This window comes from Pan paniscus, chromosome 23 (assembly GCF_029289425.2).
Source record: "Pan paniscus chromosome 23, NHGRI_mPanPan1-v2.0_pri, whole genome shotgun sequence".
Classification (NCBI taxonomy): Eukaryota; Metazoa; Chordata; class Mammalia; order Primates; family Hominidae; genus Pan; species Pan paniscus.
This window is the reverse complement of record NC_085927.1, coordinates 42,383,561-42,400,110: the sequence shown is the minus strand read 5'-3', so window position 1 is coordinate 42,400,110 and position 16,550 is coordinate 42,383,561. Positions and strand designations below refer to the sequence as shown.

Here is a 16,550-nt window from a genome sequence, read left to right as displayed (position 1 = left end):
TGCACTTGTCAGCCAAATTACTTAACCTTTTAGTAGTCATCACCTTGCTTGACAAGGTTCCTTTCCTCCCCTGCCCATAAGTTATCATCGTAACTGAACAATTCAATGAAAAGTTATGTACAATTCACCCCTTCATACCCCAGTAATTTTTTTCACTCATAAAATTTCTAGAGGAAAAATATGTTTTCCTGCCTGTAATTTTGGATTCCTGGATCTCCATCAAAGTGTACCACTTCAGAAAATTTTTTTAACCAAGAAGGGAAAACAGGTTTTACTGCTGGCAGGGAATTTAAAACTCCAGTTGTGTCCAAGAAAATAAGAAGGGATTTGCACTGTGATGCTTGAACGTTTCTAGATGCTTATTGAATTTTTCCACCTTGAAAATGGTGTTTGGTTTTCTGTGCACATGTACCCTAGAACTTAAAGTATAATAAAAAAAATTGAGTAACTTTTAAACAACAACAACAAAAAGGAAAATGGTGTCAAGCAACTCCTATTTAAAATTCCCAGATGAAAATGAAAACCCTAGCATGTATCGAGTCATTCAATAAAAATAAATTCATCAACACTAGAATTAGGAACCAGAAGAACAAGGTTGGGTTCCCAGGTGCCTTACTTACTGTGGGATCTTGGACGAGTCATCAGATTCTCTAAGCCTACATGTCCACGTGTCTAAAATGGGAGTAAGATAATAAGAACATCCACTTCAAAGAACTGTGAGTTTTGTAAAGGGTAAAGAAATAAAAATGTATTGTTTTAGTTGTTATTCCATTCACAAGTAATATTTCTTCTTTGGTTTATTATGTTTTTTTCACTATGGAAATGGAGAGCTCTATATTATATATGATGGTTTGGTTTTTCCTTTTTTTCTAACCATTTGTAGAACCTTTCTTAGTTGACTGGAATCTTTTAAGTCAGTCAGTTGATCAGTTAGCACATATTAATTTGGGTCTTGCCATGTGCCAGGGAGAGATATCATGTCTGCCTTAATTTGCACACAATCTAATAGGTACAGACATTTTGGTCTTAACATTCTTTCCCATTGCATTCCATTGCTATGAAAATATTTTTCTTTTTTTTTTTCTTTTTTTTCTTTTTTTTTTTTTTTTTTTTTTTTTTTTTTTTTTGAGATGGAGTCTCGCTCTGTCGCCAGACTGGAGTGCAGTGGCACAATCTCGGCTCACTGCAACCTCTGCCTCCCGAGTTCAAGTGATTCTCCTGCCTCAGCCTCCCGCATAGCTGGGACTACAGGTGTGCGCCACCACACCTGGTTAATTTTTGTATTTTTAGTAGAGACAGTTTCACCATGTTAGCCAGGATGGCCTTGATCTCTTGACCTCATGATCCACCCACCTTGGCCTTCCAAGGTGCCAGGATTATAGGCGTGAGCCACCACGCCCGACCTATTTTTGCTCTTTTAAAACAAAAATCTCTCTAATGCCTGTCTTGGCATAACACATCCATTTACAATTTTTAGCCGGCAGTGATATTAGCAAGACTGCTTTTCAGTTTGGCCTCGCCATATGTTAAAATGTGGAAATGCTCCTATACCAGTTGGTCAGCAGCCACTAACCTGAGTCCCAGAAGTGTTCTCCTCACTCCCATAGTTCATCTCTACTTATCCCCCTTTCCAGGACACCTTGACTAACCTCCAAGGGCAACTAAAGGATCAAGAAAGGCCCAGCACAGCAGAAGACCAGCTGGATCTAGCTCCTGCAGGAGGTACATGCATCCATTCAGAGTGTTAAGATGCTGTTACTGTCACTCTGCCTCCCAGGACATGGAGGGCTTTACACCCCCTTATCCCACTCACCACATTTCCTCCAACCTTCAGATCACTCATTGCTTGGCCAGAGATCCTCCTCTCCTACCCAAATCCCTTCCCCTCAGCTCTCAACCCTCCCATTTCCCTGTGCTTCCCTTAGTGCTGTCTGCACGCTGACCACCCTCAAGTCATCCTTTCTTAGCTCTGCTCCCAACACTGCTGCCCAGTTTCCTTCTGTAACTTGTCCTGTAGAACCCAAACCAGCTCTTTAGGGCTGAAATATCACGCTGGATTCATAAGGCCATATCAGTGGTAAAATACCAAAATGCCTTAATAGCTAAGGGTAAGGAGCCAATACTCTGAGTGTCCCCCTCCTATTCCCAGTGCCCCCAACTACTCTGGCCCCTCCTGTAAGACATCCCCTGTCCTCCCCATGATCTAGCACTCAACTTCCTGGCCCCTGCTCCAGGACTGTGGCCAACATCTGTTTCGATGGATGCCTGCAGTTTACTAGTACATAAATACTTTGTTAACCATCTCTGTAAAGAAGTGTAATACATGATAGAGTAAGGTAAGGGATATTCCTTCATTTATTCATTCTACCATTGATTCATTCTACCAACACTTAACAGTCACTCACTCTATCCCAGGCACTGAGCCAGACCTAGGACCTCCAAACCAGTTGCAGTCTCTGCCTTCAGGCACTTATATTCTGGTAGGGAAGGCAAATCATAAGCCAGAAAAGAAACATACACGCATGAATAAATATGTATTTTGATCAAGGGTTAAAAGGAAATGAAATTAACTCAGGGAAGTCATAAATGGCTTTAGAAAGAAGATGGTGCTTTAAATGGGCCTTAGGGATATGCACAGTTTCTGCAGGCATAGGCAGAGGGGAAAAACATAGGCAATAGCATTAGGCAGAAAACGTGGCGTGTGTTTAGGGACCAGTATTTCAGTTTGGCTGGATGATGGGGTATAGAGGGGGCTCCTGGGAGATCAGGTGAGAGATGTAAGCAGGTTGACCCAGCCAGCCTTCTCAGACCTGAAGATGAACTTACCCACAGACAGGTGAAGACCTTATTTCTAAACCTTTGGCCTCCAGCAAAATACCCACATAAGCATTCACTAATCTGAGCACAGGCCCCCTGTGTAAGTTGGGGAGTTTGTGCACTAGACAGAATTCCAGCCCAATGGATACATAGGATAGCCCTTCCACCTCACACCCAGCTGCATACACTGGTGTGGGGTTTTCCTAAAATGCTTTCCACTGGCTCCACTTTGTGCCAAGAGGCTGGCATCTCTCCAGAGGGGCGCCTTTTCCCATTTCACACAAAAGCCCAAGATAGGCTAGCAGTGGCCTTGCCTGGACACTTCCATCCCTAATCAGACTGCTCTGTTCTTTTCAAGCAAATTCTCTAGAAGTCCCTTTATATACATTGCCCCATTCCCACCTCCATGGCCTCGCCTTAAAGCCTACTCACCCCCCTTAATCAAACCTCTCACCTACTTTGGCCAAGGGCTCCACCTCTTACAATGACCTCTTTTCCTTCACCCAGGCTGCTTCTGAATCCTACTCATCTCTGAATCCTTACCTGACCACCTGGCCTGACCCCTCCCTCTATCTAAACACATGGCTCTCACAGTTTCGTCTTTTTTTTTTTTTTTAATTTTATTTTATTTTATTTTATTTTGAGACAGGATCTTGCTCCGTTGCCCAAGCTGGAGTGCAGTGGCATGATCACAGCTCACTGCAGCCTCCACCTCCCAGGCTCAAGCAATTCTCCCATCTCAGCCTCCCAAGTTGCTGGGATTACAGGTGTGTACCACCATCCTCAGCTAATTTTTTAGTTTTTTTTTTTATTTTGATTTTTTATTTTTTGAAATGGATTCTCACTCTGTCGCCCAGGCTGGAGTGCAGTGGCATGATCTCGGCTCACTGCAAGCTCCGCCTCCCGGATTCATGCCATTTTCCTGCCTCAGCGTCCCAAGTAGCTGGGACTACAAGCACCCACCACCACACCCAGCTAATTTTTTGTATTTTTAGTAGAGATGGGATTTCACCATGTTAGCCAGGATGGTCTCGATCTCCTGACCTCGTGATCCACCCACCTCGGCCTCCCAAAGTGCTGGGATTACAGGCATGAGCCACCGTGCCCAGCCTTATTTTTTACTTTTTGTAGAGATGGGGTCCTGCCATGTTCCACAGGCTGGTCTCAAACTCCTGGGCTCAAGCAGTCCTCCTGCCTTGGCCTCCCAAAGTGCTGGTATTATAGGTATGAGCCACCACACCTGGCTTACTTCTTCCTCTCTGACCACATCCACAAGGTCACCTTCCTGGGCCTTCCTTGATTTGTTTCATGTTTGTGTGTTAGCGCAGTGGTACCTGCCACCTGTGAGTCTTTTGCATGTGTAAGTGCAGCAGTGATAGCTCACCCAGATCGTAACTTCCAAACTAGAAAGAAGGCCTGTGAATATATTACTCACTTTATTTTCATTAAAAGAAACCCAAATTACTGCTGCTTTTGGGACCTGTGCTTCATCTATCAAGAAAATGGGATGCCATTAATTTGTTTGGTCTATTAATTCAACAAGCATACGTTAATCATTCATGTATGCCAAGTATGGGTGATATAACAGTGAATAAGACGTGGTCCCACTCTTTGCAGAGAATGTTTATTTCATCAAAAATCTGTTGTGTGCCTACTATGTGCCAGGTATTGTACTGGACTCCAGAGTTATAGAAGTAAGACACAATCCCCATGACAAAGGGATAGACAAGTAAAAAGACAGTCACAATACCAGATGGCGTATACTAAGATTAAGGGCTTCCCCAGGTGCTGGAGAACCCATAAGGTACACATGGCCCAATTCACAGCTTGTGAAAGAGACTTCATTCATTCATTCATTCATTCATTCCGTCTGCCATTCAGTAGTTCCCTAATGCCTGCTGTGTGCCAGTCACTATTCAAGGTGCTGAAGTGATGAAGTCCTTCCCCATGAAGCCTAAAAATTCCAGCAGAGGAGATAGACAGTACACATATCAGTAACTGGATACTACACTAGATGATAATAAGTGCTTTGGAGAAAATAAAGCAACGGTGGAGTCATAATAACAGGGCCACAGGGAAGATGTCCATGTTCTGCATTGAGTGGCTAGGAAAGACTTTGCTGAGACGACACTTGAGTTATCTGAAGAAGTGCAAGACCGGGTTCTTTGAGGAAGACTATGCCAGGAAGAGGAAACAGCAAATACAAAGATCCTGGTGTACAGGCTACTTAGATCATTAAAGAAAGATCAAGTTAGCCAGTGATGCTGGGATTGAGAGCCAGGTGTGTGTGTTAAGGACAGAGGTCAATGAGGAAGTGGAGGCATAGGGTCATTCCATCAGCTACAAGGCCCTCTACACCTTGTAGCTGATAAAATGACTTTGGCGTTTACACTGAGTAAGATGGGGAACCACTGAAGGGCTTTAATGGGGGTGGGGAGTAACATGATCTAACTTTCATTTTAAGAGGCTCACTCTGGCTGTGGTGTGGAGAATGGCCAGAAAGGAGCAATGGCCGAAGCAGAGAGACCAGTAAGGAGGCTATCACAAAAATCTATGTGAAATGGTACTGGCTTGAACCAGGGTAAGAGGAGAAGTCCTGCCTGCAAACAGACAACATCGTGTATCAGATGTTCTAATGGACGCATATGCACTGTGTAAAGTGTGGTGGGATCCCAGAGTAGAGTGTGATGAGCCCAGGGTAAAATGACTTGGTGAGGGAAGTTTTCACAGAGAGGGACATGGAGCTGGCCCTGAAGGATGCATATTCACTACTAGTCTGTGAAAAACATAGGTCAGGGGCCATGTGTAGGTCAACACTACACCCTCAGCACCTAGAACACATGCTGGTGTGTTCAATAAATGATTGCTGAATGAATGGATGGATGGGTGGGAGAGCGCATGGATGGATGGATGGATGGATGGATGGATGGATGGATGGACAGATGGATGGTTGGATGGATGGATGGATGAATGGATGGATTGGATGGATGTATTGAGTTCTGGAAGTAAACAGTAAAAATGAGAAAATCTAGAAATGTTGGATTTAATTGACCAAAGAGAAAGTCAAGAATAATACAGGAACCTTAACTGTTGGTTAATTTCAGATGTGTACAAAGACAATCCCAGTCCTCTGGGGATGTTTCCTCCTGTGGAATCTCTATGTCTCATCCTCTCAGACCATTTACCCTGGAATCAAGGCAAGGATTACTCAGAGGGCACTTGACTATGGTGAGTTGGATGTTTTCAGAAGCCAGACCTCAGGCCCACTAGGTGGGGTCTGTGACCCAAACTGAACAGCTCATAACATGGGCTGTCTCCTGACTGAGACACGCTGTACTGTGGGGTGATCCAGTACCTTATGCAGAAACTGCTAAGATGGCTGCGAAGAAAGCGTTGCCTAAAAAATAGTCAACTTGATGGGAGGCATGTCCAAACACAGCACAGATTCTCATTGTCTCTCTCTCTCTTTCCCACATATACACATAATGAACATCTGAGGGTTCCAAATAAGACACATTGGTAGGATACAGGAAAGGAAATTTGAAAGTAAAAGTAACACCTTGGGGCTTCAGAAAGGGCTTGGTTTCAAAAGGGACTTAGAATCCCCTAAAATTGGGTTAAAATGTAATATGGGTGACTGTGCATTTTTCTGAGGAGAGGCTCCTTCATATTTATTGGATGTGCGAAGGAGTCTGAAACACTGAAAGGTTAAAAGCCACTCCTTTAGAGAACATTTATAAACACTAGGGAGAGACAAACGTTGGGATGTGATTTTCCTTGGGCTAAGATGAGGTGGGAGCAGATTGTGGAGAGGGAATGGACTGCAAAAATCAAAGTATATGGACCTGTTTTCTCCTGTGAAATTTTACTTGAGATTAGCTAAAGGTAGGTTGATGATGGAGCTTTCTCAGTCCTCTTTAACTAAAGCAGTCAACCTAAGCACTGCTAGTCTAACCAAGAAATACCTAACTAAGCCTAACTAAGAAATGCTTCTACTGTACCAGAAAAAATAAAATAAATAAATGAGGGAAGGGAGGGAGGGAGGGAGGGAAGGAAGAAAGAAAGAAGGATTGAGGGAGGGAGGGAGAGAGGGAAGAAAGAAGGATTTAGAGACAACTCCTTGTTTTTCTGCTAGTACATCATCTAGTGCAGGAGATCTAAAATTGAGCCATCTTGCACAAATGTTATGTGGACAATGGTGTGTGTAGAAATACGTACCAGGAATATATGTATGTGTATATGCATGTGTGTGTATCTTGTTACTATACTGATGTGCTGATGTGCATAGAAATACATATCAGAAACAGATATCTTGTAACAGTATTAAAGTTGTGCAGTTCTTTTCTTCACCTTCTGGAGCAGAGTCATTAAAAGAACAGATCTGAAGTCTATCCACATGGCTGTAAATGTCAGTTCTGTTGCTTTCCTTGATACATGGCCTTGGGCCAGTGGATTTTCTCATATGGAAAATGGGATGATAAAAATGGTGCCTACCTACCTACACTTAGTGTGAGGTGAGGATCAAACGGGATCATCCATGGGCTATAATCCCACCCACAGGAAATATAGCATGGGCTAGTGGAGAAGGGCAGCCTTTGAATTCAGAATCATTTCTTGAGCATCTACCATGGCCAGCCTCTTTGAATGTGCTTTCTGGGCTGTGTGTTGATCTAATTCCACCAACAACCCTACAAATAAGCTGTTGTCATTTTATAGAGGAATATGACATTTCCCAAGTCTCACAGCAGTAAGGGACTCAGGCAAATATGAATTCAGGTCTGTGCTGCCGGAGCTTGAAACCTGCACTCTATCATTTACTCCCTGTTCCTCCAAGCTCTGGATAATGCTGCTCACTAGCTGTGGGCTCTCGGGCAAGTTACTGAACCTCCCTGAGCCTCAGCTGCCTCCTTTGTGAAACAAGGATAATAACACCTCGTCACTGGGTTGCTGTGAGGATCCAAGAAGAGAGGAGAGAACGTATGTGGAGTCCTAGCATAGACAGGCAGTCAATACAAATTAGGTATTTTTAAAATTTTATCAATGATTTATGCCTCCACATTTTCTAGTAAGAGATCTGATGTGTCTGTTACTAGTAATATCTGCAAGATATTTTTTAAAATGGAAGGCCAGGCGTGGTGGCTCATACCTGTAATCCCAACGCTTTGGGAGGCCGAGGCAGGAGGATCACGAGGTCAAGAGATCGAGACCATCCAGGTCAACATGGTGAAACCCCATCTCTACTAAAAATACAAAAATTAACTGGGCATCGTGGCATGCGCCTGTAGTCCCAGCTACTTGGGAGGCTGAGGCAGGAGAATCACTTGAACCCAGGAGGCAGAGGTTGCAGTGAGCTGAGATCGCACCACTACACTCCAGCCTGGTGACAGAGCGAGACTCTGTCTCAAAAAAAAAAAAATGGAGATGAAAATGAAAATTATAGTACATACCCGTAGGATTGTTGTGGAAAATAAATGAATTAACATACATAAAGCGCTTAGAATGCTGTCTGGCCATAGCAAATATGGCCCAACAAGTATCAGCTACTGTCATTTTCACATGTGTGAACAGACCCCTCCAAGGTTACTATTGTCATAGATGAAGAAAGTAAGAGACAGAGAAGCTATGTAACTTGCAGAGTCACACAAGCTATTCAGTGGCAAAGTTGGGATTCAAACCTAAGCTCTCTGGTAGTGCCTCTGGCTCTATCTTCACATCCTTTATATCTGTCTTTGCATCACCATATTGCAATATTTTTTTCTGGCATTTTAGAGGATAAAACCTGCTCTTCTTCATCCCCAACAAGGATAGGATAACTGGAAAGGAACTTAAACTGCAAAATAAGGGGATAAAGGCAATATTTCCTCCTTGAAAAGGGTGAAAGTAAATGTTCTTCATTAACTATGGAGGTTACTTTTCTCAAGCTCTTTCATGTGGGAGAGGTCTCTTTTCCCCAATGAGCTCAGAGAAGTGTGTTGTGTGATGCTTCCATATAAAGAAGCTGATGAGTTATTCCAGGATGAAACAAAAGCAGTGGTTATTAAGTTTTTAAAAATATCAGGATCCTTTGACAATCTGGTCAAAATGTAGATTCTCTCCCTTCAAAAATGAGACACATATGCACACACGACTCACCCACAGTTTTTTATTAGAATTTCATGTAGTTCAGGAGTTTCCTACAGCCCAAGAACCACAGGCCAAAAATTCTTGAGCTTAAAGAATCTGAAAGGAAAAAAGAGTGTGGAATAACCTCCTGGAACTGTCCATAGCACACAGATTCTGGAGCCGAAGTGTCTGAATTTGACCACTGGCTCCCCTAGTTCTTAGCTGTATGATTTGGGCAACAGTGAACTTCTCTGAGGCTCAGGGTCTTACTCTACTGCCCAGGTTAGAGTACAATGGTGCAATCATGGCTTACTGCAGCCTCGACCTCCAGGACCTAAGCAATCCTTCCAACTCAGCATCCTGAGTCACTGGTACTATAGACATGCACCATTATGCCCAGCTAATTTTTTAAATTTTTTTTGTTGTTGTTGTTGTTTGTTTTTGTAGAGACAGGATCTCAATGTTTCCCAGACTGGTTTCAAACTCCTGGGCTCAAGTGATCCTCCCGCCTCAACCTCCCAAAGTGCTGGGATTACAGGCATGAGCTACTGCTCCTTGCCTGAAGAAAATGTTATACTTTTCTTCTCACACTGTTCTGTGATAAAACTCTGTAGTCCTCCCGACATAATGAAAATTTCTCATGTTAGCTCTGTGGTCTTGGACAAGTTCCTTAGCCTCTCTGAGAACCATAGTTTTCATCTGTAAACCAGGGACAATAATACCCACTTTGTGGGGTTGCCGTTTTCTAAGTATCTAAGCGCATGTCTTACTCAATAAATTGAATTTGTGTGGTTAATGTTATTATGCTATTATTATCTTTGTCATTATCAACAGATACTGTCTTATTTCCTTCACAGGTGTTCAAGCTGGAATGAAGATGATTGAGCAAATGCTAAAAGAACAGAAACTCCCAGATTTAAGCGGTTCTGAGTCTCTTGAATTTCTAAAAGTTGATTATGTAAACTACAATTTTTCAAAGTAAGTAAAAAGAAGAGCATTTTGCCTCTTATAAGAAGCTCAAAGGAAACAGTGGAGGAATTCTATGGAAGCCCCACGATTTCATCAGAATCCACCCTTCTTATCTTTTTCTGTTCTGCTGTCCTTAGCTCTGGTTTCTATTCTCAAGTTTGCCTCATGGCTCAATATGGCCACTGCGGTTCCAGCCATCAAATCATCATGTTTCAGGCAGCTAAAAGGAGGAAGAGACGAGGGTAAAGGGGTTCTTAAAAGCTGAGTCAGTCTTCTTTTTTAATGAGTTTTTCTGAAGCCATACCCTAATAAGATCCTGCCTAACCAACAATGGACAGAACTTAATTATATGGTCACATTTATTAGCAAGGGAGACTGGAAAACTAGTTTTCCAACCAAACAACTTTGTCATTCCCAATAAAATCAGGAATGTTCAGGGAAGAAAGTGAATTGGAAGTTCAGACAGCAACTGACAATCTCTGCCATAGTCTCCAGCAAAAGCCCCAAAGGCAGTATAAGGAGAGGATAGCTTTGTCCATCTGGAGCTCAGTCTTAAAGGTCAAGGGAGAGTCAAGCTTTTCTAAGGGGTTCTCTGTGACTGTGATTCACAATTTGCCCCAATTGTTAAAGATTTTACCCATCCAGTGATAATTCCCTGCTACTTCGACCCTTTGGAGTGATCATTCCCCTGCTGTCAATGATAATATTCTATAAAACCAAGAGGTTTTTTGTTTTTTGTGTTTTTTTTTTTTTGAGACAGAGTCTTGCTCTGTTGCCTAGGCTGGAGTGCAGCGGCGCGATCTCGGCTCACTGCAAGCTCTGCCTCCGGGTTCATGCCATTCTCCTGCCTCAGCCTCCCAAGTAGCTGGGACTACAGGCACCCGCCACCACGCCCGGCTAATTTTTTTTTGTATTTTTAGTAGAGACGGGGTTTCACCGTGTTAGCCAGGATGGTCTCGATCTCCTGACCTAGTGATCGGCCGCCTTTGGCCTCCCAAAGTGCTGGGATTACAGGCGTGAGCCACCACGCCCAACCCAAAACCAAGACGTTTTGACAAGGAGGAAGAGAGATGGTGACTTAGGGAAAGTTTCTGGCTAATGCTCTGATCTGTATAAAGTTAGCCATTCAACAAGTATTTATTGAGCACCTGCTACATATCAAGCCTTGTCCTAGGAACAGGGGATATTAGGCTGCGCTCAGTGGCTCACACGTGTAATCCCAACCCTTTGGGAGGCCGAGGTGGGAGGATCACTTGAGCTCAGGAGTTTGAGACCAGCCTGGGCAACATGACGAAAACCCATCTCTACCAAAAATACAAAAAATTAGCTGGGCATGATGGCGCACACCTGTAGTCCCAGTGACATGGGAGGCTGAGGTGGGAGGATCACTGGAGCCCTGGAGGTCAAGGTTGCAGTGATCCATGATTGTGCCACTGCACTCCAGCCTGGACAAAGTGAGACCCTGTCTCAAAAAAAGAGAAAGCAATAGGGGATATTATAGTGAACAACATACCTGCCCTTAAAGTCCAGTGGGAGAGATGGACATTAAATATATATTTACAAAACTAATTATTTAATTACAGTAATAATGCCACAGCAGAAAGTACAGGAAGAATTGTACAATATCATGTGTAGGTGGAGATGAGGAGAAACAGGTATTTTCTTTTTTTTTAAATTTATTTATATATATATTTATTATACTTTAAGTTCTAGGGTACATGTGCACGACGTGCAGGTTTGTTACATATGTATACATGTGCCATGTTGGTGTGCTGCACCCATTAACTCGTCGTTTACATTAGGTATATTTCCTAATGCTATCCCTCCACCCTACCCCAACCTGCCCCACAACAGGCCCCGGTGTGTGATATTCCCCTTCCTGTGTCCAAGTGTTCTCAATGTTCAATTCCCACCTATGAGTGAGAACATGTGGTGTTTGGTTTTTTGTCCTTGCCAGGGATCTAGAACTAGAAATACCATTTGACCCAGCCATCCCATTACTGGGTATATACCCAAAGGAGTATAAATCATATTGCTGTAAAGACACATGCACACATATGTTTATCGTGGCACTACTCACAATAGCAAAGACTTGGAACCAGCCCAAATGTCCAACTATGATAGACTGGATTAAGAAAACGTGGCACATATACACCATGGAATACTATGCAGCCATAAAAAATGATGAGTTCATGTCCTTTGTAGGGACGTGGATGAAGCTGGAAACAGGTATTTTCATGCATTGCTAGACAGGGTGGATAAACCAATACAATCGTTTTAGGCCTGTGCTGTCTAAACAGTAGCCACTAGCCACAGGTGGCTATTAAACACTAAATGCAGCTAGTACAACTGAGGAAATGCATTTTTATTTATTTGATTTTCATTAATTTTAATTATAAAAACTGATGCTCAGTTTGACTACTGAAAAGCTTTTAAGTATGTTTGGAACAATTTTGTAAGTTTACTTTTTCAACTGAAAATCTTATCAAATCTAAATACAGGTTGAGTATCCCTTATCCAAAATGCTTGGAACAAGACGTATTTCAGATTTTTAATTGTTTTGAATTTTGGAATACTTGCTTTATACTTACTTATCATCCCTAATCCAAAAATCCAAAATGCTCCAAGGGGCATTTCCTTTGAGCATCATGTCAGCACTTAAAAATTTTGGATTTGGGATGCTAAACATATATAGGTCAGTATCTCTCATAAAATCCAATGTTTGAATTGACATGTATCATGAGTATAAGATACATACGAGATTTTGAAAACTTATTTTTTTAAAAAAAGAAAATATCTCATTAGTAATTTTTATATTGGTTACATATTCATATGACAATGTTTTACATATATTGCTTAAGTAAATATATTAAGAAAATTAATTTCACCTCTCTTTTCCCTTTTTAAAATGTGATTACTACAAGATTTTAAATTACTGTCATGCATTGCTTAACAACAGGAATATGTTCTGAGAAATGCCTTATTAAGTGATTTCATTATTGTGCAAACATTATAGGGTGTATTTACACGAACCTAGGTGGTATAGCTAACTACATACCTAGGCTATATGACATAGCCTGTTGCTCCTAGGCTACAAACCTGTAAAACATGAGACTGCACTGAATACTGTAAGCAATTGTAATACAATGGTAAGTACTTTTGTATCTAAGCATATCTAGTCATAGAAAAGGGACAGTAAAAATACAGTATATAATCTTATATATATGTGTATATATATGTGTGTGTGTGTGTGTGTGTGTGTGTATGCTCTTTGACCCAACAATCCACTGCTCAGCATCCTCCTTAGAGAAGTACATGTACACGGCCGGCCGTGATGGCTCACGCTTGTAATCCCAGCACTTTGGGAGGCCAAGGTGGGTGGATCACAAGGTCAGGAGATCGAGACCATCCTGGCTAACACGGTGAAACCCCATCTCTACTAAAAGTACAAAAAATTAGCCAGGCATGGTGGTGGGCGCCTGTAGTCCCAGCTACTCCAGAGGCTGAGGCAAGAGAATGGCGTGAACCCGGGAGGCGGAGCTTGTAGTGAGCCGAGATCATGCCACTGCACTCCAGCCCGGGCGACAGAGTGAAACTCCATCTCAAAAAAAAAAAAAAAAAAAAGAGAAGTACATGTACACAAGCAGTATGTATGAGGATGTTCACTGTGACATTGTATATAATACAGAAGTGCTAGAAAGAACCTAGATGTCCACCAACATAGGAATGATTTTTTTGAAATGGTACATCCATCCACAGTTTGAAATACTCTGCAGCAGTTATAAAGAATTGGTTAGACCTGCATGTATCAAAATGAAAATATTTCCAAGATATAGTAAATGAATCTCTGCCATCCTCTTCCCACAGTGGGACTCAGGATGTGTGGCAGAGACTAGGTAGGAAAGGATGCATAGAAGAGGAAATATTATTAGCAAATAATTGTTTCTTATCAGCTATCACATTTATGTTTTAAATTTTTCTTCATCTTCATTCACAACAATCCCTTTCTTGGGTGCAGTAATTATACACAAATGAAGTCATTTTGTCTCCCCGCCCCTACCTGTGAGTAGCACTTCTTTTGAGTGATTGAATCTGGTTAAGCGCCTTGCCCAAGTTTTTACAGCTGGTACTAAACTTGGCTCCAAGTCAAGCACTCTTTGCACAATATGTGAAGTGGCATAGCCTCGTGGTGAAGAGTACAGTCTGAAGTCAGACTGAGGAGGGTTCCAGGTCTGGTTCTGCCACTTATATATGACTTCAGCCACCTTTTTTATCTTCTTATCTTTGAAATGGGGATTGCAAAAACAGCAACCACCTCATAGGATTACTGTGAGAGTTAAAATGAGCTAATGCGTGTAATGCACTTACCACAATGCCTGGCAGGTAGCAACCACTCAATAGATATTCATAATAATTTCTTTTTTTTTTTTGAGACGAAGTCTCACACTGTCACCCGGGCTGGTGTGCAGTGGGGTGATCTCGGCTCACTGCAGCCTCCGCCGCCTGGGTTCAAGGGATTCTCCTGCCTCAGCCTACCAAGTAGCTGGGACTACAGGCACATGCCACCACACCCGGTTAATTTTTATATTTTTAGTAGACACGGGGTTTCACTATGTTGGCCAGGCTGGTCTCGAACTCCTGACCTTGTGATCTGCCTGCCTCGGCCTCCCAAAGTGCTGGGATTACAGGCGTGAGCCACCGCGCCCAGCTGTTCATAATAATTTCTTATAATGCATGTGGCCATCTACCTTTACAGATTACATGCAACTCACTGCCTCCTAGTTACCCTTTTGACAGCCCAGAGAATCCTAGGGGAAGTCAACTCTCTAAGTTTCTCCACTAGCAAAGATACTGTCCACATAGAGGACATTTGGAAATAGGAGGAAGGCACGTTTCTGATTGTCCCAATGACAGGTGGGGAGGGACACTACCGGCATATGCACCAAATGTCCTGTTATGTGTATGATAGTCCTCTACAAAAATAGCTGTGCCAAGGGCTGGACACAGTGGCTCACGCCTATAATCCCAGCACTTTGGGAGGCCGAGGCGGGCAGATCACGAGGTCAGGTCAGGAGATCAAGACCATCCTGGCTAACATGGTGAAAGCCCGTCTCTACTAAAAATACAAAAAATTAGCCAGGTGTGGTGGCATGCGCCTGTAGTCCCAGCTACTTGGTAGGCTGAGGCAGGAGAATCCCTTGAACCCAGGAGGCGGAGATTGCAGTGAGCTGAGATCGTGCCACTGCACTCCAGCCTGGGTGACAGAGCGAGACTTTGTCTCAAAAAAAGAAAAAAGAAAAAAGAAAAAAAATAGCTGGGCCATGCAAAATACAAATATCACCCCTTTCGTGAAACACTGGAACTGCTGAAGGAAAAATAATGATGGCAATGTTGTGCCTTTTTTTTGTCTTTAAATAAACTAAACAAGTAGATTGTTTGATTATTTACAAATATATTTCTAGGCCAGGCGAGGTGTCTCATGCCTGTAATCCCAACACTTTGGGAGGCTGAGACAGGAGGCTTGCTAGAGGCCAGGAGTTCAAGACCAGTGTGGGCAACACAGTGAGATCCTGCCTCTACAAAAAAAAAATAAAATATATTAGCCAAGTGTGATGGCACATGCCTGTAGACCCAGCTGTTTGGAAGGCTGAGGCAGGAGGATTACCTGAGCCCAGGAGTTTGAAGCTGCAGTGAGCTATGATCACACCACTGCACTCCAACCTGGGAGACAAATGAGACCCTGTCTCAAAAAAAAAAAAAAAAAAAAAAAAAAGAGCGAGAGAGAAGAAAAATTACATATATATTTCTAAACTTGCTCATTTCCCTCATCAACTGGATTCAAGGGACTTCCTGGTAAGAGTTTGAGGAGAATTAGGAGGCAGTTCCCCAGAGACAGCCCTGCAGACAGGAGGTTCTTTTCTCTGTAGGAATTCACAATGGCCTCAATGGTAAGAGCTCTGCAACTGTGTTTCCAAGTTTGCTTGACTGAAGAGATGTGCTGGAAGAGTTGCCCTAACTTCTTGTTTCTGGTTTTACAGTATAAAAATCAGTGCCTTTTCATTTCCAAATACCTCATTGGCTTTTGTGCCTGGAGTGGGAATCAAAGCGCTAACCAACCATGGCACTGCCAACATCAGCACAGACTGGGGGTTCGAGTCTCCACTTTTGTGAGTATTCCACTGAAATGTCTGCAGCTGTTCTGGGAGAATGTGAGCAAAAACGGAAAATGTAGAAATTCACCAATGTTTTTGGCAGTAGGCTTCTTTCCCTCATTATTAACAATCTTTCTCAAAAGCATTTTTTTCCAGGTGAGGCTTAAATTAGGAAATCCTACTGGGGGGTTTTGATGAAAAACATTCTTCTCTTAAAGGCAGAGCATATGATCAAATGTCATTTAAGATTCTCTTAAGAACTAGAAGTCCCTGACTATCAGAGAAACAGATGCATGCTCAACATTTTCGATCACCCACAAATCACTGCATGATCTTGAGCCAGCCATTCAACACACTTCCCCATCTGCAGGAGTAAGTGATGGGAAATGGAGTCTTTCTCCCTCACACAGAGGTTGAAGAATGGTAGTCAGCTTAAGCCCGAGCCCAACTGGAAGGCCTTTGCACCCTCGTGTAGAAGGAAGAAATCAGATTCAAGGTACTTTTACAGGC

General features: G+C 42.7%; 1 protein-coding gene across 10 annotated transcripts in view; it reads left to right on the top strand.

Annotated features, from left to right (window-relative positions):
* Positions 1 to 16,550, top strand: part of BPIFC (BPI fold containing family C) — a 60,850-nt gene that overhangs the window by 11,352 nt on the left and 32,948 nt on the right. For 5 of the 10 annotated variants that reach the window (XM_055105958.2, XM_055105962.2, XM_063603425.1 and 2 more), the window contains 4 exons: positions 1,635 to 1,722; positions 5,922 to 6,045; positions 9,777 to 9,897; positions 15,927 to 16,055. In XM_055105958.2, the coding sequence (XP_054961933.1) occupies positions 5,922 to 6,045; positions 9,777 to 9,897; positions 15,927 to 16,055 (374 nt within the window). In that variant the 5' untranslated portion in view covers positions 1,635 to 1,722. Of the gene's footprint in view, positions 1 to 1,634; positions 1,723 to 3,466; positions 3,585 to 5,281; positions 5,399 to 5,921; positions 6,046 to 9,776; positions 9,898 to 15,926; positions 16,056 to 16,550 lie in introns of all 10 variants that reach the window. The other 5 variants (XM_055105960.2, XM_055105957.2, XM_055105959.2 and 2 more) reach the window with 2 other exon arrangements.